Here is a 23,610-nt window from a genome sequence, read left to right on the forward strand (position 1 = left end):
TGCTTTGATCCACCATGGACCGATCTTCCTCTGCCACGTGGTGGTTAGCAGGTTTTGCAGAGCTTGCAGCCTTTTGTTCCACAGCTCTTGCAAACATACCCTTTGAAGCCGCATGAATAGGCTGAATGGAAGCCTCCACAACGCCAACAAGGTTTGAATTGCCTTGCATTCATCCTTTGTTGCGGACTCTGAGTCATCTGGGTCACCTGAGGCCTGCTGGCAGTTGCGGACTTGTGGGTTCTGCCCTGTACATTTCTGCTCGCAAACACAGTTCCAGTTAATTTTTGAACATTGCTAGCACTTGTGTGCTGAGAGATTTGTTTGATGTTATCACTGGTGGACATAAACGCCTGTGCTATCGCAATGGCCTTGCTGAGTGTCGGTGTCTCTACAGTCAAAAGTTTTCGTAGGATGGTCTTGTGGCCAATGCCCAGTACAAAAAATCTCTGCGCATTTGCTCCAGGTAGCCATCAAACTCACATTGTCCTGCAAGCCGCCTTAGCTATGCGTCGTAGCTCGCCACTTCCTGACCTTCAGATCTCTGGAATGTATAGAACCGATACCTCACCATTAGCACGCTCTCCCTCGGGTTAAGATGCTCCCGAACAAGTGTACGCAGCTCGTCATACGACTTATCTGTGGGTTTCACCGGATCCAGAAGATTCTTCATGAGGCTGTAGGTCGGTGCCCCACAGACCGTGAGGAGGATCGCTCTCCTTTTTGCAGCGCCTCCTTCTCCATCCAGCTCGTTGGCTACAAAGTACTGGTCTAACCATTCGACATAGGCTTCCCAGTCCTCACCCTCCGAGAACTTCTCCCGGATACCCACAGTTTGCTGTATCTTTGTGTTGGATTCGTGTACTCGTCGCCAGTTGTTGTATTCCTAACATAGATGAGACTGCACACAGGGAGGTTAAAGTAACAGTGACCTCAGTCTTTATTAAGACACTCCAGAGTGAGGAACAGGCCTTAGGGGCCGGCTTATATACAGTGCTCCCAAGGGATGCTGGGATCCCTTGGGACTTCAGGGGATGCACTCCCTGGTGGTGGAACATGGGAGTGCATGCTGTACAGATACACAACAGCACCAAGTCCCGCTCACCTTTCACCCCCTGTGCTTGCTGACATACATTGACTCCCGGTTAAGCAACGCCTCGATTTCAAAATTCTCATCCTTGTTTCCAAATCTCTCCATGGCCTCGCTCCTCTCGATCTCTGTAATCTCCTCTAGCCCCACAACTCCCCGAGATATCTGCGCTCCTCTAATTCTGCCCTCCCGAGTATCCCTGTTTATAATCACTCAACCATCGGTGGCCGTGCCTTCTGTTGCCTGGGCCCTAAGCTCTGGAACTTCTCCACCTCTCTTTCCTCCTTCATGACGCACCTTAAAACATATTGGTCACCTGCGCTTAATTCTGTTTACGCAGCTTGGTGTCAAATTTTTGTGGCATAATACTCCTGTGAAGCACCTTGGGACATTTCACCAGCTTAAAGGCGCTATATAAATACAGGTTGTTGTTTAATGATGGGTCAGGCCCCGGGCTCCTCCTGTGATCAGACAGGGGGCGGGATTGACCTGTTATCAATTACCCTTTGAGTGACAGCCTGTTGCGTTGAGCGCCCCTCAGGTGTTGTCAGCCCTGAGCCCCCAGAGTTTATTTTCATTCAGCGAGCTGTCGCCGTGGAGACGGCGGCGGCGCGGGCTCAGAAAGCTACCAATCAGACGCGAGGGTTCTTGCCTTCGGACGAATCGGAGACGAGGGGCGGGAGTCACGCGCGGCGGCGGTCTCCTAGCAACGATTTGTTGGGCGGTTGGTGCGGCAGCCTGAGGAGCGGGCGCTCATCGTACTGTCTCGGGGTCACCATGGACCCCGTGCCCGCCTCCTTTTATGGGAAACTCGACCAAAAAAACCCCGTTATAACTGCACTTGAACAAGAGCTCAACGACTTTATGGGACATATAGTGAAAACGACTTCCCAGGGCTCGTACATCAGACGGTAAGACTGGAAACCGCCTTACAGGCCCAGAACTCCCCATCCCGGGGAGCAGAGTCCTGCAGGTTTTATAATCGCCCCGAGGCTTCTTGCATTTTGTTACTTATTTTGCATCCTGCTCAATTTTATTCCTAATTAAAGGCAACGGTGCTCACAAATGCAAAACGTTTGTTCCCGGTTGTTGGTTGACCTGGACTGGAAAATGCTATATCTATTTATTACAGCACAGAAACAGGTCATTCGGCATAACCCTCTATTCCCTTCTCCCTCATATGCTTATCTAGCCGCTTAAATGCATCCTATTCACTTCAACCACTCCCTGTGGTAGCGAGTTCCACATTCTCACCACTCTCTGGGTAAAAAAACGTTTCTTCTGAATTCCCTACTGAATTTCTTGGTGACTCTCTTATATTGATGGCCTCTCGTTGTGCCCTTCCCCACACTTGGAAACACTCTCTCTGTATCCACTCTTTCAAAACCTTTAAAGACCTCCTATTAGGTCATCCCTCAGCCGAGAGAAAAGAGACCCAGCCTGTTCATCCTTTCCTGATATGTATACCCTCACATTTTTGCTATCATTCTTGTTCATCTTCTCTGCACCCTCTCCAATGCCTCTATATCCTTTTTATAATATGGCGAGAGAATTATACGCAGTGTGTGGTCCAACCAAAGTTCGATAGAAGTTTATATTAACTTAATTTCTTTTCAGTTGTATCCCTTCAGAAATAAACTCTCGTGCTTGGTTTGCTTTTTTTTATGGCTTTGTTAACCTGTGTTGATACTTTGTGATTTGTGTGTTTGCACTCTCCACCCCATTTAGATTCTTATCTTACAAGTAATATGTGATCTGCCTATTTCTCTTGCCAATATACAATATAATTTTAACAAAGGAGAGTTGCTTGTACTTCCAGTCTACAAAACTGTACTTCCTGTTTTTGCCACATTTTTGTCAACTTTTAAGCCATGATAAATTCCCATATCTATTTATAATGGAAACATCCTATGTAAACTTGCCATGTTGTAATTGCACCCTCCTGCTAGTTGTGGCACTCTGCTTTACCTCCCAGTTTTCGGCCAGTACTGTAGAGAAACACCGACCCTCCAACTCGGGGGCTCAAACCCAATTTGCACGGTGGGCCTGATCTGGCACTTGGTGTGGGCCACATTCGGCAGAAGTTATTTGGACATATTGTGGTTGTGGTAGAAATGACTATGCATTTACACTCCCTATCACTGTAACTTCCTCCTGCCCTCCGAGATCTCCACAGTCCTCCAATTCTGGCCTCTAGTACATCTCTGATTGGCATTGTCCCGCCATTGATGGCTGTGTAGATTTCTGGATTCTTTTCCTTCAATCTGTTTCAGCGAATACACTGAGGCGAACACCAAAGAAGCTTATAACAAAGCAGTCTTTATTACCGGCCGGGACTTTATCAGACAGAAGGAATGCTCTCTTGATAGAGCGCACCCACTTCCTACGGACAAAGTGAAATTACATTGTAAAGGCACAACGGTTATACGTTTTCGGTACAAGATAACAAGATACAATTTAGAGTGACATCCTAGTTCAGCCTATCCCTTTTGATCCCTCCTTCCCTTTGTCCACTCATAAGCCGACTTCAGTATGGTCTGTTTTTCCCAAAGAACTTTCTCACACTTTGTCAAAGAACTTTCTCAGGCATTGCTTCTAAATGTTACAATTTTACTGGCATGACTAGTATCTTAGACCTTGCAAATCTGTTAATTGTGCTGATGTTGTAATATTTGCAGACTGACATTCTTTTAGTTATTCTCCCATGATTTCTTTGTTCAATTTCACTTTCTTTGTACATTTTTCCACATTCTCAACTTCAATGTCTCTATACATTTTCAAACATTCATATTCTATACATTTTCAAACATTCACAGCCGTGCCTTACGTTGCCTTGGCCTAAATTCTAGAATTCCCTCCCTAAGCTTAGCTGTTTCAGGGCCCTTCTGTACAATGCCTGAAAAACTAGGTGAAGCACACTAGTAGAAAGTTTTTTTGACTTCCCCTTTCTGTGAAGCCAGGAAGAGCAGGTTGAGCGCAATGGAGTAGGAGTGCGCCTCCCACTTCCACAGCACTACTGTGGGCCAATGCCAGTTCATATTCGTTCCTTCGGCACCTCGCTCCTCCATGTAATGTAAAATCAGGGCGTGCAGCACCCCGTGCTCAGTGAGAATCCTCTGTCATGGTCCCTTAGTGGTATTTTCCCACAAGTAGTAACTAATGTTCCCCTTAATTTATTTTGGATGCGTGGCCCATTCAAAATTTCACACATGCTCCAATGAAAAAGCCGGTGATCGGCCTGCACGGGCCCTCCAGACAGCACACGGCCATGCAGCTTAACAGGAACATTGGTGGTAATATTCTTTCACTATTTACCCCCAATAAAGCCTCCAGCTTTCACTCACCCCATTACTGGCTGCTCCTCTCACAGCGTCGCTCCCACTGCTCTAGGATTCTCCAGGCCCTGGCTTCAGTTCAGAGGGACCTGGGTGTCCTTGTACACGAACCACTGAAAGTTAACATGCAGGTACAGCAAGCAATTAAGAAAGCAAATGTTATGTTAGTCTTTATTACAAGAGGATTTGAGTATAAGAGTAAAGACAATTATATAGGGCCCTGGTGAGACCGCACCTGGAGTATTGTGTACAGTTTTGGTCTCCTTACCTAAGGAAGGATATGCTTGCCATTGAGGGAGTGCAACGAAGGTTCACCAGACTGATTCCTGGGATGGCGGGGGACGGTGAGGAGACATTGTACAGACTATGCCTATATTCTCTAGAGTTTAGAAGAATGAGATGTGATCTCATTGAAACATACAAAATTCTTGCAAGGCTAGACAGAGTAGATGCAGGGAGGATGTTTCCTCAAGAGATCCTCCTCTAGAATTAGGGATCATAGTCTCAGAATAAGGGGTCGGCCATTTAGGACTGAGACGAGGAGAAACTTCACTCAGAGGATGGTGAATCTTTGGACTTCTCTACTCCAGAAGGCTGGGGGCTCAGTCTTTGAGTGAATATTAAGGGAATTAAGGGATATGGGGACATTGCAGGAAAATAGAGTTGAGGTAGACGATCAGCCATGATCTGATTGAATGGCGGAACAGGCTCGAGGGGCCGAATAGCCAACTTCTGCTCCGAATTCTTATGTTATGTTCTTCCCTCTCTCCTTCCGTTCGAGCCCCATTCTCATTCCTTTTTCTCCCTCACTCTTGAGACCCCTTCTTCAACCCCCTGTCGCCCTCTTCCCCTGACCCCCAGTCACTGTCGCCCTCTTCCACTGACCCCCAGTCCCTGTCACCCTCTCCCCTGACCCCCAGTCGTCTGTCACTCTCTTCCCCCGAACCCCTCCCAATCTCTAGCTGCTGGGAAACAAGTCTGCCTTTTCTATCCTGTTATGATAGTTCGAAAATAGCTTCCTAACTTTTCTTTTATTTAAGGCACTGTCTCACCGATCTCCCAACCCCACTGCACCCAAATGCTGAACTTCAGAATTACATTTGCATGCACTGGTTAAATTATCTTCCACCCTCCAATTCCACTTCAATAATAATAAGAACTTTTATTTATATAGCGCCTTTAACGTAGTAAAATGTCCCAAGGCACCTCACCTGAAGATCCTTGGTCTTGACTTCCTGTTTGCAATACTACACGAGATCAACGAGTATTTTAAATGTGGGCTTTCATAAAGCAGTTTTTATAGCAGTAGCATGAATATCTACATATCTATTCGTTTGTCCGTGAATTGAGTTTTGAAAGTTAAGCTGTCTGTTTCCCCGCCGCCACGCTCCCCTAACCCATGAAGACAGCCTAATTATTAGCATTGTTCTGTTTCAATTTATTAGAGCCAGTGACTTATTTCGCATCTGGAACAAGTATGAGAAGCTGTTACCAGCTCATTATTACCATGAAAAACTTATTATGGTCGGAGTTTTTCTTGCAGAGCTGAAGGTAAGTCTGTCTGAATTAACTCCACTACTGTTTATAATGAATATCTATCTATCGGGTAAATATGGCCACAATTTTTTGGGGGGAGGCGGGTTGTGATGGTGGGAAACCCGGGAGGCAGAAGCGGATGTTGGCAATTCGTGGGAGGGGGGTTTGCAATCGGCGGAAGGGGGAGGTCAGGGATCATTGGGAAGGGGTCGACAATTGGGAGGGGAAGTGCAATCAGGAGGGGATCGGCACTCGGGAGTGGGGGAGAGAGAGGATCGGCGGGGGTGGGGGAGGTTGCAGAGTTGGCAGGGGATCGGCAGGCAATGGGCGGTGTTTGAGGGTGGCGGTGGTGGTCGGGGATTGTGTGTGTGTGTGTGTGTGTGTGGCGGCGGGGGGGGGGAGGTTAGTGGCGGCCAGGGATTTGGGAGGGGTGGGGGGGTGGGCAGGTTGGTTGGTTGGTTGGATGGATATCGCAGGGTGGAGGGGGGTGGTGATGGAGGATCGGCAGGGGAGCGAAAGGATCGGGGCCTACCACCGGAGGATCATGGTCAGCCTCATCATCAATACAGAGGATGGCGGGGGGGGGGGGAACCTGGGGATGGGGAAGGCCTGGAAATGTGATTGGAGGCCTCTTGAGGGGGATCTCTGATCGCAGGGATAGATTAGGTAAGACCCTTGATCCAGGAGGTAGATATAAAAATACTTACCTCCTGGATGCAGCAGTTCCCACCTCTGTTTAACTGCCAGGTTTCACGAATTGTGTGAAACCCGTCCACAGGCAGTTAAATTCAAAATGGAGGGGATAATAGAGGCTTCCAGCCTCATTGCAATATTTAAATTGAGGTAACGCCCCGGCAGCGGCTTGGTCGCCTGCTCCCGTAACGTCCTTGGCAAAACCGGAAGTGTGTGGGTTGGAGGCGGGATCAGGTCGGGAATTCCATTTTTAACAATTTAACTGCCCCCACGCTCCAAACCCACCCTTTTATTATGGGAAAATTCCGGCCTATGTGTCAGCTTGGCTTCACTCTGACCACCGTATCAGAAGGTTTTGGGTACAAATCCTGTCATTTCAGTGCAGTATTGTGGTCTTTCAGATGAGACATTAAAAACTGAGGCCTTGTCTGCCTGTTCAGTTGGATGTAAAAGATCCCTTGGCACTATTCGAAGAAGGAGCAGAGAGCATACGCCATGTGAATATGAATGCTGAGATCACATGACCAACGACAGTGTCTATTACTTATTTTTATTTACTAATCCGTATGCAATTAGCCACATGTGGATATTGGCTAATGTATCGCACGGCACTGTTCTAGTGGAATTAAAGTATTTTAGAGCTTTAAGTTGTTCTTTGTGACTTGAAAAAAGCTGCGTAATGGATTTTTCAGGTAATGTTTCATATGTTATCAACTGTTGTGTAGTCCCATCCCTCACTCTCGTTGTGTCTCCCATCCCATCACTTTTCCTCTACTACGTACTCTTCCGGCCTCCTTACTCCCATCAACAGCCCAACTCACTCGCATTGCTCCCTCTTTCTCTTCCCCTTGACCTTTGACCTTGTATCCTCTCCTCCTCCTCGCTCTGCTGTCATCACCTTACCCTGAAGTCCCTATCCACTCCCATGCACAGGTGGTGAGAGGCTGGAGCCCTCCCCTTCACGCTCAACCTGTTTCCCTCTTAACACTGACTTTTCTAATTTCCTCAAGGCTTTCTTTGCTTCCAAAATTCAACATTAAAAAATCAATTAAGTTCTCTCTCTCTTTCTCTCTTTCTCTCTTTCTCTTTTTCTCTTTTTCTCTTTTTCTCTTTTTCTCTTTTTCTCTTTCTCTTTCTCCTTTCTCTCTTTCTCTCTTTCTCTCTCTCTCTTTTTCTTCTCTCTTCTTTCTTTCTTTCTTTCTTTCTTTCTTTCTTTCTTTCCTTCTTTCTTTCTTTCTTTCTTTCTTTCTTCTTTCTTTCTTCTTTCTTTCTTTCTCTCTTTCTTTCTCTCTTTCTTTTCTTTCTTTCTTTCTCTCTTTCTTCTTTCTTCTCTTCTTTCTTTCTCTTCCTTTCTTTCTTTCTTTCTCTCTCTCTCTCTCTCTCTCTCTCTCTCTCTTTCTCTCTCTCTCTCTCTCTCTCTCTCTCTCTCTCTCACACACACACACACACACACACACACATAGGTGTTAGCTATTAGAAACTGCCACTAAGCTCATGGTCTACTGGGCTGTAGTAATACCTGCTCTCCTGTATGGCTCAGAGACATGGACCATGTACAGTAGACACCTCAAGTTGCTGGAGAAATACCACCAATGATGTCTCCGCAAGACCCTACAAATCCCCTGGGAGGACAGGTGCACCAACATCAGCGTCCTCATTCAGGCTAACATCCCCAGCATTGAAACACTGACCACACTCGATCAACATCACTGGGCAGGCCACATAGTCCGCATGCCAGACACGAGACTCCCAAAGCAGGTGCTCTACTCTGAGCTCCTTCATGGCAAATGAGCCAAAGGTGGGCAGCGGAAACGCTACAAGGATGCCCTCAAAGCCTCTCTGATAAAGTGCAACATTCCCACTGACATCTGGAAGTCCCTGGCCAAAGACCGCCCTAAGTGGAGGAAGTGCATCTGGGAGGGCGCTGAGCACCTCAAGTCTCAATGCCGAGAGCATGCAGAAATCAAGCGCAGGCAGCGGAAAAAGCGTGCGGCAAACCAGCCCCACCCACCCCTTCCCTCAACGACTATCTGTCCCACCTGTAATGGAGTCTGTGGCTCTCGTATTGGACTGTTCAGCCACCAAAGAACTCACTTCAGGAGTGGAAGCAAGTCTTCCTCGATTCCGAGGGACTGCCTATGGTGATGATGACAACTAAAACACCATTTTCATTAAAAGTAATTTTAACTGTTCCGCTTGGCATCTTATCCCACATTTTCCTATTTTTTAAAAAACTTTTGATTTTACTCTTTTCTGCCAAATCTGATCTATCTCATCTTTTCAAATTATTTTTTATCTTTTAGAAGTGAAATTTAATATTTTATTTTTCTTATTTCTTCTTGCTCCTGGTTCCCACTTTTGGAGGTGAGTGCAAGTTTAGAAAAATTTAAAGTTTTGAAGTGTACTCACTGTTGTAATGAAGGAAACAGTGAAGTAGGAAATATGAAGCCTTATTGGAATGATTTCCACTATGAATAAACTTATGGTTACAGTCCATATAAATTCTGCAGTATTTGAATGATTATTCTCAGTGCAGGTGGAACTGTAGATTGTCCTGTTCATTGTTAGTATTTTCCAAAAAGAATGACAGCTGTCCTCGATCTTACTTTCAAGATCTCTGTGGGATGTTTGCCGCTCCTGCTACTTGACATTTACAAAATTTACAAAGATTACGAATGTTTATTTTTACTTTGGTTTCCCTAGTCTAGTACAGGTCAGGATAAAAAGGTTAGGTCCATGATCTGCTTCTAAGCTATGGGATTGTTGTTCTGTTAATAGTCTCTTATTTTCTTGTAGTTAGGAGGTGCACAAGAGCAGCCTTTTTAAGTTTGACCCTTTTAATTTCCCTCCTATGGTGGCTTACATAGCACTACTTTGCACCTCATGATCATAGTACATAGTGCAGGCAAAACCTGAAACAGTGTATACTGTATTAAGGAATGGGAGCAAAACCCAAACCAGCTGGTGCAATGTGCTGCAGGATGAATACAATATGCAGAGTTTTGCAATACGTCACAAATCCCATGGTAACAGTCAGTAATGGTAGTATAGCTCATCAAATTAGAAATATTACTGAAACATGGGGAGTGATCAGCACTTAGTTCTGCTCTTATAGAGTAAACTAAATGTTTCTTATAAGTATTTTGACGTATGTGTTTTATTGTGTGGTATTCTAATGCATGTTGACATTCACTCCCAGCTGTATAAGTTGGCCTCGTGGCAGTGTTATGGACGATACCTGCAACAGTTCGGTTTTTTCATGATTGATGACATCTCGGATGTAAAAACGTTTAAGACTATCTTTTTAAGTGAATTTGAAGTGGAGAAATCTAGTTTAACGGTATGTGCAAAATCTTTTTGATTTTTTTATAAGAAATGCAGAACTATATTCTTTATACATTTGTTATTACTGTATGCCTGTGATGTGCCTTTTGATAATTTATTTTATTACCCTTATCTTTCCTACAGTTTTTTCTTTGTAATATTAGATCCATTGTTCTAAACTAGAGGTGTTTTTTAGATCCTCAAGTACTCACCAGTGAAGTGAACTTGATTGATGACATGCTTTTTTACCAAAATGTTCCTGTACCACTTTGAACATTTCCTGTGTAACATCACACATCAAATACAACCAAAAAAGTATAGAAGCATTGCAATTATGTTGCTGTTTTTTGAAAGTGAAAAGTAATTAATTATTCCAAATGCAGTTATTTATTATTCACATGTAATGAACAATAATAAATACTAGGTCAGTGTTAAAATGGCCTACCTTGGTGAAACAAAGGCTGATATCTTTAACAAAGCAAAAATGTGAATAGCTTCCAGCCACTTCTGTTGGGTTATGACAGGCAACATTTATTCATTATTATTCCAAATAACAGCACAATATCAATGTGCTCAGGTTGCCCAGGATGTGATGGACTGTCTGTTTTATCTGCTATTCATACTGCTCCAGAGCTTGAAGCTGAGATGCTTGAGAACAAAACTAAAATTTCTTTGAGAAAACAACATGTTACCTGTGGAGGAATGAAGGTGGAACACACTAGTCTGCACTGTTTGCTGAAGGCTTTCCAATATTCCTTGTTCCTTCCCTTACAGTACCTCTCTTAGCCAAATTCCTCACCACGGTTCTTTCATTAGTGTACAGTCTGAACACATTTTGGGGGTGAAACTCAATTAAGCAAAGTGGTATAGGCAGCATGCAAATTTGTGCTTCCTTCTCATTTATCTGATTGGAGAGCTGAGCTCAGCGCCAAATACACTGCTTGTTAGCTTAGCGATTAGCAAATGACTAATAAAAATTTTCCTCGGCTCTCTGCACTACTTAAAGGGGAGGTGCTTTGTTGCAGAAACACCTCATTGTTACTCTGAAGCCATGGCTCAACAGGAAGGAGAACGGGCAAATAGATTCTCAGATGCAGCACTGGAGGCTTTGCTCCTAGAGTGCACAGAAGACGACAGGTCCGCTACCCATAGGGAGTCAGGAGGCTTTCGAGGCAGCATGCGAGAAGGCAGTGGAAGGAGATAGCAGAAGCCATCAGTGCCATGTGTGTTGCCCCAGGATCTGGATCCACTGCTGCAACAAGTTCAGTGACTTCACACGAGTGGTCAAGGTGAATGAATGCATCTTCAAATGCCATATCCCACCAACTGCACCACTAACCTCACACACTGCTCAATGCACCGTACCATCACCCATTTACTAACAATCTCTAGCAACCACGACTCATCCCTCACAATCATAGCTTCATTTATCCCTCACAATCATAGCTTCATTTATCCCTCACACACTTACCATTGCTGTAAGCCTCACACCCACACTTCACTCCTTACACACATTGCCAGCTATTCAAGCATAATAGGCACATCACCCAAACACATTGCAGCACACTCACTGACATGCTTCCCTTTCTCCTGCAGGCAAAGGTGGCGCACAACAGACGTGAGCAGCAGTAGATGGGCGGATTGGAAGCCCAACTTCAGAACCTCACTGAGCTGGAGGAGACAGTGCTGGAAATCATTGGAGAGGCCGTGGCGAGCCGCGAGGTTGAAAGCATTACTGATGATGATATGCTTATACCTAATCCTTCTTCTCACATCCCACTTCCCCCTCATGGCACAATCTCTTCTCACTTACAAGCTGTTGATGGTGTAAGCATGTACATCTTGCTTTCTCCCCTCCCCTCACCACAACCCCACCATTGTACCTGTCTCCTTTCAGATACCCACGAACTGCCACCAGCCCAGCCTGTCCCCGACCTTGTGAAGGAGTAGAAGTGGCACCATCACTCGATCTGATACTCCCACACACCAACCTGCTCAGAAAATGTCACTGTGTACCTTTATAGGGTAGTATAGAGGTGGGATCGGCACATGGTGAGCCACTGGGTATGAGTGGGCTGCAGCCAGGCCAGGAGGAAAGGGTAGCTCGGGTACCAGTTCCCGGACGGCGAGGTCACGTAAGAATTCTACTGCACAGGACTGTGATGATGACGACTTCTATGGGGCAGCCTTCAGATGGTGATGGTCATGCAGACCGAAATGCTTGGTGCAATGGCTAGCCTGCCAGAGAGCCTCTTGTCAGTGTCGAGGAGCATGGAGGATTACGGCTTCAACATTGCATGGAGCTTTGCGTGGAGCTTGGAGCCCATAATTTCCAGGATGGAAATGATGTGCAACTCCATTTGGACACTTGTGGACCCAACCATGATGTTGGGTGTGATGGGTGATGTCACAGCTTCCATTGCAGCACAAATGGAAGTCACCCAAGTACTGCAGTGAAATCTTAAGACTACTCTCATGCAAGCTCAGTTTGTCTGCCATGCAACCTTGGACTGCTCTCATGCAGCCACCCAAGGGTTCGACATGGTGGCTGGAAGATTGCTGGCACAACTGACTGGCACAGGATGAAGGCATCATGACTGCTGCCAGAATACCAGGCATTCACCATCATGATGTGATGTGCATAGTCGCACACCAACTGCACATTAAATGAGAGGTAGCCTTTGCAGTTGTGATACATCTCAGGATTGATATGCGGTGCCTGCAAGCCACATGTGTGCAGTTGATGCCGCTCTGCACCATGGGGAAGCCCGATATCCTGGCAAAGCCATACATACTCTCCTCTGTTCAAGAAGACAATGAAGTCCCTTCTCCTGTAGTACAGAGACTGTGACCTCCCGAATGCAGCAATGAATGGCGGATGGGAGATGTTAACTATATCTCCTGCTCCAGATTGGATGGATCCGGTGGTGAACAAATTGAGGGCCATGGTGACCTTGAGAGCCAGTGGCAGCGCCGTCGTTGCCTTGCTCCGAGGCTGCAGGTCTGCTTCCAGGAGGCAGCAGAGTTCAGTGACCATCTCTTTGGTGAAGTGGAGCCTACGAATACACTGCTTCTGCTTAAGTGCAGGAAGGAAAATTGCTCTCAGAAGACCCTAGTGGATAAGGCCTCCTGCCGCTGCTCCTCCTCCCTCTGCGAGCAGCTTGTCTTTTTTTTTTTCCTGCCTCGGCTCCATCTCCTTGTCATACTTGAGCACGAGGGGGACTGCAAGTAGGTCCCCCATGACTGGGAGCAAATGGTCTGAGCAGAACCCTTGAAATCAGAAGCAAGGCATTCTCCATTTGCAGCACCACTCTCTGTCACCTCACCAATTTTAAATAACTGTAGAAAGCTCCAAACAGTTGCACAAACGTACACACATCCAGTTGAAATCAAATAAACAAGTCATAGCAAGTTGTTGCTGATTGCTTTAAATATTGCCATTGGAGGGTCCTTCTTGAAGCTGAACAAATGTTCAGCTGTACGTGATTAGGAGAGGGCGTTAAATGGAACGAAAATAGCAATTTGTGCGTCATTCATTCAGCATTGCACACTGATTGACATCACCATCTGCCTCACTCCCATTTTTCTAGTGAGCACGACTAACGGCCGCGCTGCTGTCCTGGCCAAAATTGCAGCTGCCGCAAGATGTGCGGAAGCACGGCAGCTGCCATTTTTTTTGCCTTATGGATGTGGTATATTTGGACTTTCAAAAGGCTTTTGACAAGGTCCCACAGGAGATTGGTGTGCAAAATCAAAGTATATGGTATTGGGGGTAATATACTGACGTGGATAGAGAACTGGTTGGCAGACAGGAAGCAGAGAGTCGGGATAAACGGGTCCTTTTCAAAATGGCAGGCAGTGATTAGTGGAGTGCCGCAGGGCTCAGTGCTGGGACCCCATCTCTTTACAATATACATCAATGATTTAGATGAAGGAATTGAATGTAATATCTCCAAGTTTGCAGATGACACTAAACTGGGTGGTGGTGTGAGCTGTGAGGGGGCTGCAGGGTGACTTGGACAGGTTAGGTGAGTGGGCAAATGCATGGCAGATGCAGTATAATGTGGATAAATGTGAGGTTATCCACTTTGGAGGCAAAAACGTGAAGACAGAATATTATCTGTAACATGTATGTAATCATCATGCAACGGTAATCTTCATGTAACTAACCTTCATGCAACTCCTGTACACTGTACTTATACCCTAGAAATGTACACCCTGATCACAGGGGGTGAACTTGTGGGAGACACTCCTCACCTGGGTTTCCAGGTATAAAAGGGGAAGTCCCACCCAGGGTCAGCACTCCTTGGTTCTGGGAATAAAGGTTAAGGTCACCGAGTGACTGTGTCTGCAATACATGCCTCGTGCGAATTTGTAGTACGGTGCAGGGACACTACAATTTGAATGGCGGCAGATTAGGAAAAGGGGAGGTGCAATGAGACCTCCGTGTCATGGTTCATCAGTCATTGAAAGTTGGCATGCAGGTACAGCAGGCGGTGAAGAAGGCAAATGGTATGTTAGCTTTCATAGCTAGAGGATTTGAGTATAGGAACAGGGAGGTCTTACTGCAGTTGTACAGGGCCTTGGTGAGGCCTCACCTGGAATATTGTGTTCAGTTTTGGTCTCCTAATCTGAGGAAGGACGTTCTTGTTATTGAGGGAGTGCAGCGAAGGTTCACCAGACTGATTCCCGGGATGGCAGGATTGACGTATGAGGAGAGACTGGATCAACTGGGCCTTTATACATTAGAGTTTAGAAGGATGAGAGGGGGTCTCATAGAAACACATAAGATTCTGATGGGACAGAATAGATGCGGGAAGAATGCTCCCGATGTTGGGGAAGTCCAGAACCAGGGAACACAGTCTTAGGATAAGGGGTAGGCCATTTAGGACTGAGATGAGGAGAAACTTCTTCACTCAGAGAGTTGTTAACCTGTGGAATTCCCTGCCGCAGAGAGTTGTTGATGCCAGTTCATTGGATATATTCAAGAGGGAGTTAGATATGGCCCTTACGGCTCAGGGGATCAAGGGGTATGGAAAGCAGGAAAGGGATACTGAGGGAGTGATCAGCCATGATCTTATTGAATGGTGGTGCAGACTCGAAGGGCCGAATGGCCTACTCCTGCACCTATTTTCTATGTTTCTATGTTTCTATCAGTTACCGCTAAGGTGCCAATTTTCACAGCCTAATTTTAAAAATCATAGTAGCATTGTTCAAATATGAAGATTCAAATTTATGGGGGCGGGAGTTGAAATTTACAAAATATATTTTTTTAAATCTGTTATTTCAAAATAATAAATTGTCACTGTAGCAGATTGGGAATTAAGAGTCGGCAACATTAGCCACTCTGTAGGCAGTATGGGAAGGGAATCTCATGTCCTACTTTGGACAAAATTGAAAAGGAAATTTAAATCCATGCAACCAAGTACTCTTGAGCTGGAGTCCTCTCACCCACTAAGCAAGGACTGAACCAGTGTAACAGAACCGTACTCCTTGCTGTAATGAATTTGAATCCTCGCAACTAAACATTGCCATAGAACAATGACATTGTGTGGAGGCTATGCACTAATTAAATAAATCAAACTGGGAATTCTGATAAAGGGAGAGCTGTGAGAATGTAGTCACAGAGAAAAATCTCTTTCTCTGGCAGCTCTTTTAAAACCTTATCCTTATTTTAGTTAAATTGAAATTGTGCAAAAATACCTCCTATTGGAAGTGTATTGAAAATTTGTTGTTTAACCCGAACCTCTGAATTTAAATTTGACTTGCCAACGTGAAAGCGAATGGACTCCCTACAACGTATACAGGACTCCTTTCTAACCTAGTTTGTAAGAAGCCCAATAAGGGAGGGTTCGCGACTTTTCAGTAATGGGAAATGAACCAGAGCAGATCAGAGAATAAAAGTAGTAGGTAGCTATTCAGAGTGGCAGAAGGTGGAAAGTGGGGTTCCGGATCAGTGCTACGATCTTGGTTGTTCACAATTTATATTAATGATTTAGACTTTGGAATCAAAAAGACAATTTCTAAATTGTGGATGACACCAATTGGCGGGGACAGTTAATACTGAGGAGGACTGCAACAAATTACAAGAAGACATTAATAAACTTGCAGAATGGGCATATAATTGGCAAATGAATTTCAACACAGATAAGCGTGAGGTATTACATTTTAGTAAGAAAAATAAGGAGGTTACATATTACCTGGAAAATAAGAATCTCAATGGGGTAGATGAGCATAGGGATCTGGGGACACAAATACACAAGGCCCTAAAAAAGCAAACCAAGTACTAAGGTTTAATTCTAGAGGGATAGAAGTAAAAAGTAGAGAAGTTATGCTAAACTTGTATCGAACCTTTGTTAGATCATACTTGGAGTACTGTGTACAGTTCTGGTTGCCATATTATAAAAAGGATATAGAGGCACTGGAGAGGGTGCCAACAAGATTTACAAGGATGATGCCTGAAATGCAAGGTTATACCCATCAGGAAAGGATGAACAGGCTGGGTTTCTTTTCTCTTGAAAAGAGAAAGCTGAGGGGTGACCTAATAGAGATCTTTAAAATGATAGAAGGTTTTGATAGAGTAGACAGAGAGAAAGAATTGCCACTTGTAGAGAAGAGCAAAACTAGAGTCCATCAATATAAGAAATCAAATGAGGAATTTAACAGAAACTTCTTCACCATAGAGTGGTGAGAATGTGCAACTTACCACAGGGAGTAGTTGAGATGCATTTAAGGGGAGGCTAGATAAGCATATAAAGCTGAAGAGGATAGAGAGTTAAGCTGATGAGGAAGGATGGGAGGAGGCTTAATGGAGCAGAAATGCCGGTACGGACTGGTTGGGCTGAATGGTCTGTTTCCTGCTATAGATTCCATGTAATTCTACGAATGGGTTCTGACCAGTGAATTTAACGCTAAATTCAAATTCTACCCTGTGATCAACTTGAGGTCTCTATCATCAGACAGCCCTCCGCTACCTTGCAGTGCTTCATTGAGTAGAGACAGGAAGCCGTTTGAGAGCTATTTCAGAATGACGGGACCCTTACCATTTGAGAGAAACATACAAAGTCATCAAATACTTTTGGAAGCACTCTGGAGAAAATAAAAAAGTTGTGGCATAAAAATTTTATGCCCCTCCCATCACCCTCTCCACGTACCTGAAAAACAAAGGCCGAGAAATGTTGGTGCATTTGTGCCTCCTGTTAGCGGGAGACGCTAATGGGGCATAAATGTATTGGTGCCCGAGCGCGGCACTGACAGTGACTCCTGTCATACTGGGTGGGAGTTTAGCGGGGCACTACAGCGTTGCGCCCAGAGGTCATGACGCCATCGCCGTGCGCATTTCCCCGTTAGCATCTCGGCCCCAAAATTAACTTTTGCCCCCTGCAGCAGTGTCGGGCGAGGTGTTAATCGGGCGGCTGCCGCTGTCTGGGTGAGGTGGCTGAGGTAAGTTTTAAAAAGATAAACTTTCCGTTTATTTTTGCTGTTTTGATCTGTTTTCTGTGCGGGATTCTTCCCGTGATCGTTCAGCCCGGCATTCTGCTTGAGTGCTGGATTGATCGGTGTTATATATGCAGACTATAGATATACTCTCTGTGTAGTCACTGTATAGTTGCATAAGATGCCGATTTGTTTACCTGATGTACTATCAATAAGGTTTACACTGTGTATATACATGCTGGCACCACTAGAGGGTGTAACTGGTGGAGACCGGGGTTTCCTGCCCTGGTGGCAGGGGCTGTATAAAAGGGGAGCCTTACTCTGGAGTTTGGAATAAAGGACCAAGGTCACTACAGTTTGAGTACAACACATTGCCTCGTGGAGTCATTCATAAGTACATTACGGACATAATAGATCGCATGGGACCCCCCCCCCAGCTCCCTCGGTGGTCCAGGTAGGTGAATCATTATTTGCAGAGCCTGCAGCCTGAGCCCTTCCCTTTAAGGGAGGGAGGGGCCTTTTGAATGTGGCAGCGCTGCACGGCCCAGTGTGCAGCACTGCTGGATTGTACTCTCAAGTGTTGGCACTCCAAGAAGGAAGTGGAGCACTTGATTGAGCGATAATCAAGGCTGACGGCGAACAGAATTATTCCAGTCAATGGAAAAAATATATAACTCAGGTTGTCTTGATGTTGAATCAACTTTGCTGAGCTGGTTCAAGCGGGTCAGAGCAGCTAAACTTTGTGAGTTAAATAGCCTCATCCTGTTGGAGTGCACAAATAAGTTTGCCCAAGAATCTGGAATTGGCTTTATTTCTGCTTCGTGGCTCAGCTGCTTCAAAAACCACAAAGTCAAGTTCCGGTCCACACACGGGGAGGCAAATGATATTTCCATAGAAAGCATTTGACAACTCGGTGAGTGATTATATTCCTGAAATTTAACCTTATTACAAGCCCAGAGACATTTTTAATGCAGATGAAACTGCTTGTTTTTAAAAGTTCATCAATTGCTCAAGTGGAGGAAAAGCCAAGCATGAATTGCTGCCATGGTTTGCACCAAAAATGACCCGTTTATTCCTCCTCTCTGTTTTATGTCTGTTCACCACTCCTCCATCCATGCTAATATATTGCCCCATATCCCATGAGCCCTAATCTTAGCAACTTCTTGTTTGGCATCATATTGAATGCCTTCTGTGGTGCTGTTCCTCTGCCTATTACCTACAGAAACATTAGAAATTTACAGAGCAGGAGACTACAGAAAGAACAAAAAGGTTTGCCTGAAGCATGGCATGGCAAGGAAGAAAAGCTGCCTTGACAGTTAACGGGGCAGAAATTCAGCCTCCCAACAAGGCGGCGGCCAAGTGGCGGAGACCAGTGGCCGCTGATTTGCGGTTGAATGGCCGCCGCTAGTAAATTTCACCTTGGTGGATATTCCAGAGGTTCCCACTCTCTTCCCCACCCGCCCCCCCCCCCCCCCCCCCCCAGCCCCGCCGCTGCTGCCGACCGGTCCTAAGTGCGTAATCAGAGCAGCTCCATCTAAATTCAGCTTGCAAAATCTTCAATCTGCCGGGCGGTGCCCCCAACAGCTTTTTCTGTCTGTGCACCTTGTTTTCTGTGTGTGGGACATGGCTGCGCAGTGGCCATTAAAGGCGAGGGCACACTGCTGTGGCCGCCATTTTATTATTTTTGCCGGCCAACTTCCAGATCGGCCGGATAAATATGCCCCCAGATTCGGCCAGGCCGCCTGGCACCCAATCGTGGGGTGAAGGGGAGAGACGTGACGCATACGCATCATGATGTCATCACTGCTCCACTGATGATCGACAAGAGCGGTGACTCCATCCCGGCTCCATTTCCACCCCTGTTGATGTCGATCTTCTGCATACTGCTCCCCAAAAAATGATAGAGCTGAATTTCGTGAAAGAGGCCACCTCATCTGACACTGTGGAAAAACCACTTCAGAAGTGGTAGGTGCAACCTGTTTCGGGCGGATCTGAATTTTTACCCCAACAACTGGGGCTTGCATGACGTACCTGTACCTAAATTGACGGAGCTAACATATTTACCATTAAAAGTGAATTGCGTGATCCAGCCAAATGAATGCTTATGTGATTCATGCTTTGAAACAGCACTTAAACAAATGTTTGTTGTATGAAATGTGTGTTACACATGATGCTGGCATGCTTTTTTTTGTTGGATCTTCTGTGAGCAATCCACAGGATTCATTCTTCATGAGATGAGCTCAAAGCAGAATGCACTCCCAGCTGCTTTCAGCACTGAATTAATTCCAGCAACAGAAGAAGCAGCTGCATCTGACATGATCAAGGAACCCACACAGGCATCAATGGTTGATTCTGATGCAGCTAATCTCCTTTTGAGCAATCAAATTCTCTGTTGTGACTATTAGCAGACATGAGTTTGAAACCCATTTTTGGTGCTAATAAGGAAGCCCTGATGTCTGGATTATTGACTGACACAGGTATTGCTGCTGGTGAGAGCAGTGGAGAAATAGCCCAAGTGAGTGAGGAACCAGCCCCACTATAGCTATGGTGTGTGATTGCGGAGGTAGCCTACTTGCCAGATGTCCCAATGGGACTTTGCTTTGGCCCAAATAGAATTGACAGTTTTGTGTTGGTGCGGAACAAACCACAGACAATGAGGCCTAGAAATTGAAGAGCGCTTAAAAACCTGCTGGTGCCATCGCGGGCTGGAATTAACAATCGTTGAAATTGATGGCGCAGGCAGGACTGGTAAATTAGCGCTGGTTGCTAATTAACATTAACCCAATGCTAAACTTACTGCGCAAGGCTATTTTCGTGGGGTTCGTCCTGTCAGGAAGCCCAATGTAGCGTGGCCGTAACGTCATTGCAGCAAGAACAGCCTTCTCTTACATTAAGGCTGTCATTTCAGAAAGCAGTTTGATCCATTAATGGACCTTCTAAAATGGAAAAAAAAAAATCAGTTTAAAAATAGGCAGTTTTTAGTCCTAACGGCTCAACTGCCTTCTGAAATAAATTAACGTTAAATAGAATTCCCAATTGGGAATCTTCAGCTCTTAAAGCTGAATTGCCTTCCACACTTAAAAAATGGGAGACATGCTTCAGCACTAACACAAATGGATCAACAAGCCAGGGAAGGGATACCCATGGTCTTGCATGCACTATACCAGCTTTGTGTAGAGAGTCAACACTGCAAGAGAGATCCTCTCTCCACAGGCCCTCCAGAAAGAGCGATGGGGGACCAGATCACGGAGGTTGTCACTGCCAGCAGTGTCGCCCCCACAACCTAGCTCCAGTGCCCAAAGAAACTTCATGACCTCAGACTGGTCAAGGTCAGTGACTGCATCTTCAAAGACTGTCTCCAACCAACTGCACCACTTGCCTCACACACTTCACAATGCACGACTCCCCACCCCCCTCAATCACTCACCTACAAACAATCTGTACCAATTATGAGGTGCACTGCCTATTCCTAGCTTCATCTCACTTCCTTGGAGGAGACGGTGTTGACCATTCTTGGCATTGGCATTGGCATGGCTGAGCCCTTGGCCAGCAGTGGGGCTGAAAGGATAACAGATGCTGGTAGCCTCCTTCTCACAAGCACCTTTTGCTTTCCCATCTTCCCCTCACCACAACTCCAGGCTTGTGCCTTCCTCATGTCACAAACCCAAGAAATGCAGCCTGCCCAGATAATGGTTGACCAAGAAGAGGGAGAGAAGAATAATGATATAAAAAACCGTCACTTGATTTCATGCCACCAGCTCCTCAAGATCGACCAGCAAGGCCATTTGCAGTGTCCCCCACTGAAAGTCAACAGCCTGCCACCAGCCATGATGCAGCCTCTAGGATAGCACTGCGTGACATCAGTAGGATAGGTGAAGGGACACACAAGACAATCACTAAGGGAATGCATAAGGGTGATGAGTTGATTTCTTGATGTCAGGTGGATAAATGTATAAAGTTAGATTTGAAAGTTTCTTTTGTGGTGGCTTTTATTTTAGCATCGTGGCCAAGAGGACGCTGTGATGGTCAGTAACGGAGGGACGGTAAGGTGTGGGACAAATGTTGAAAGGGGAATTGGGGTTGTGGCCACTGGTATCGCAGGCGGATGATTACACCCTGGATATCTTGGCATCCTTCCTTCTGCATCTTTCTGTTTTGTGGCTTCCTCATCCCTTTGCGAGTGGATGTTGTAAACCTGAAATAAAAGCAGAAAATGTTGGAAATACTCAGCAGGTCAGGCAGAAAATGCTGGAAATACTCAGCAGGTCAGGCATGAACTCTGTTTCTCTCTCCACAGATGCTGCTTAACCTGCTGGGTATTTCCAGCATTTTCTGTCTGTCCTGAAGCCTTCCTTTATGAGGCCTTGCAAGCATCCAGCAGCACTCCCTTTACACTTAAATAAAACTTTTAACATGTATTGCACCAAGTCACTACTTCAATAAAATATAAAAAATCCAGTCCAAAAACTTCAATGCAAACTTACCTGAAAAATGTGTGTGTCTCTTTAAGAAGTGCTGACAGTGTCTTGACAGTCTGCTGCACGCTCGCTTTTCAGAGCATGCTTAGAACCCTTTGCTGAACTTGGGGCAGAAGTCTTTGTTCGCAGAATGTGATGTTAAGTCAGCGTTGCACGGCAACTGACATCACGCTCTCCATATTAGCATCTCCAGGGCCAGCGCTTCTATCGGCAACACTGAGGCCCTCACCAAAATGGCGGCCGCTGAGTCCTGTGCCAGAGAAGATTGGCAGCTGCCAATTTTTGCCAGGATTCCGGTGGTAACTCATGGCAGCAAGGTAGTACATTTTTGGGCCTAAGTATTTTTTAAAGTGACTGAACTTTATGTTGTGAAGTTTGTATAGTGTTCAATCATTTGCATTTCAGTAGTTGCTTTGTTGCTTTCATGTTTTTAAAGTTCAGTTCGTGTTTTGGTGTGCTGTTTCATTAAAATTGCTTAACTGAAACTGCTGGATAATTTACCGTTTCTGAGCAAAAAAACAATGTTGAATTAAGGCTAGTTTATGTAGGCAATATGACCTTTGTGATAGGTTAAAAAAAATAGATGAACTCAGATTATCAGGATTGAGTAGTTTTGCACAGTATCCTACACTGCTGTTACCAGTTGCCACGCACCGAAATTGACCAGTTTATAGATCCTCATTATAAACCTGCTAATATATGGAGGTGAATTTTTGTACAGAACATATTACTGCCAATCATGATCAGTATACATACAGTTATGGGGACATTATAAAACAAAGTTTGAAGTACTTTTATTTTACAAGCATGTAATTCAATTATTATAGAAGTCAAGTACAGGTCGTAACAAATCGTTGTTACTTGTATGTGCTGGTATCATAGTTAAAAATGGCGTGTGTTTCTTTTGTTTTCTTTTTCCCCAATGTAACACTTTTTCATAAAGACAGTGGTCTTTTGACAGACGTTACTTCTCTACAAATAATTGGATAATATAATTGAAGTCCTCACAAAAAACCTACAAATTATGGCAGTCAGATTTTAGATTTGACTAGGCTACTTGTTCCAAGTGGTTTTGGAACCAGTTGGTAAAGGTCAAAATAGCTACTGTCTCTCCTAAAGATCAATATAATTGCAGCATTAAATAAATCGGGCACTCACTGGATAAACAGCATTAAATAAATAAATCAGATAATTATAGGTGATGGGTAAATCATCTATTATGGCAACTCATTCCTATTGAAACTGGGCAAGTTATTTATTACGACATGAGATTTTTAAATGCACACATTTTACAATGCAGTAATATTCAGGAACACAAGGGGAATGAAGGTTGAATCAACAGTATTCCTTTAAGTGAATTATTCTATTATATTATATGTAGCCTTCTCAGAAATTAATTATAACTATTTGCTGCTCTGTAGCTTCATGTGTTGCAAATGAACAGCATTTGCTGTTACCAAATGGTGAAAGAGGCTGATCCCAAACTGCTGAATCTGGAATCACAGAAGAAGTGCATGAGCATTCTTAAATTCCTTCGACTTATTATGCAAGTGGCCTTGCCCAACGAACATCTTTGCTGGCTTATTTTCAATGGTATTGTATTGTGTTCTTCTTGATTTTTAAAACAGATTTATTGGCTGTTTGATTATTCAGAAGTCAGAATTATCTTTGTGTTAGAATGTCTGAATACTACAGTTACAAATCAAGTACAATTTTTTTC

At 44.9% G+C, this 23,610-nt stretch overlaps 2 protein-coding genes across 3 annotated transcripts in view; one reads left to right on the forward strand and one right to left on the reverse strand.

The window, feature by feature from the left end:
• LOC139278668 (uncharacterized) overlaps positions 1–6,782 on the reverse strand; it is an 81,865-nt gene extending 75,083 nt beyond the window's left edge. Inside the window, exons 1-2 of one of the 2 annotated variants that reach the window (XM_070897714.1) lie at positions 6,666–6,782; positions 4,432–4,535 (exon numbers count right to left, since the gene is read on the reverse strand). The gene's annotated coding sequence lies outside the window, so the exon portion shown is untranslated. Of the gene's footprint in view, positions 1–4,431; positions 4,536–5,928; positions 5,978–6,665 lie in introns of those variants that run through there. The other variant, XM_070897715.1, reaches the window with a different exon arrangement.
• LOC139278126 (cilia- and flagella-associated protein 54-like) lies at positions 1,812–23,506 on the forward strand. The gene is made up of 4 exons (XM_070896782.1): positions 1,812–1,998; positions 5,868–5,973; positions 9,851–9,991; positions 23,312–23,506. The coding sequence occupies exons 1-4, from the start codon at positions 1,865–1,867 to the stop codon at positions 23,504–23,506; spliced, it is 576 nt and encodes a 191-aa protein (XP_070752883.1). The 5' UTR covers positions 1,812–1,864.
• Positions 23,507–23,610: the final 104 nt, after the last annotated feature.

Source organism: Pristiophorus japonicus, chromosome 13 (genome assembly GCF_044704955.1).
Source record: "Pristiophorus japonicus isolate sPriJap1 chromosome 13, sPriJap1.hap1, whole genome shotgun sequence".
Lineage (NCBI taxonomy): Eukaryota > Metazoa > Chordata > Chondrichthyes > Pristiophoridae > Pristiophorus > Pristiophorus japonicus.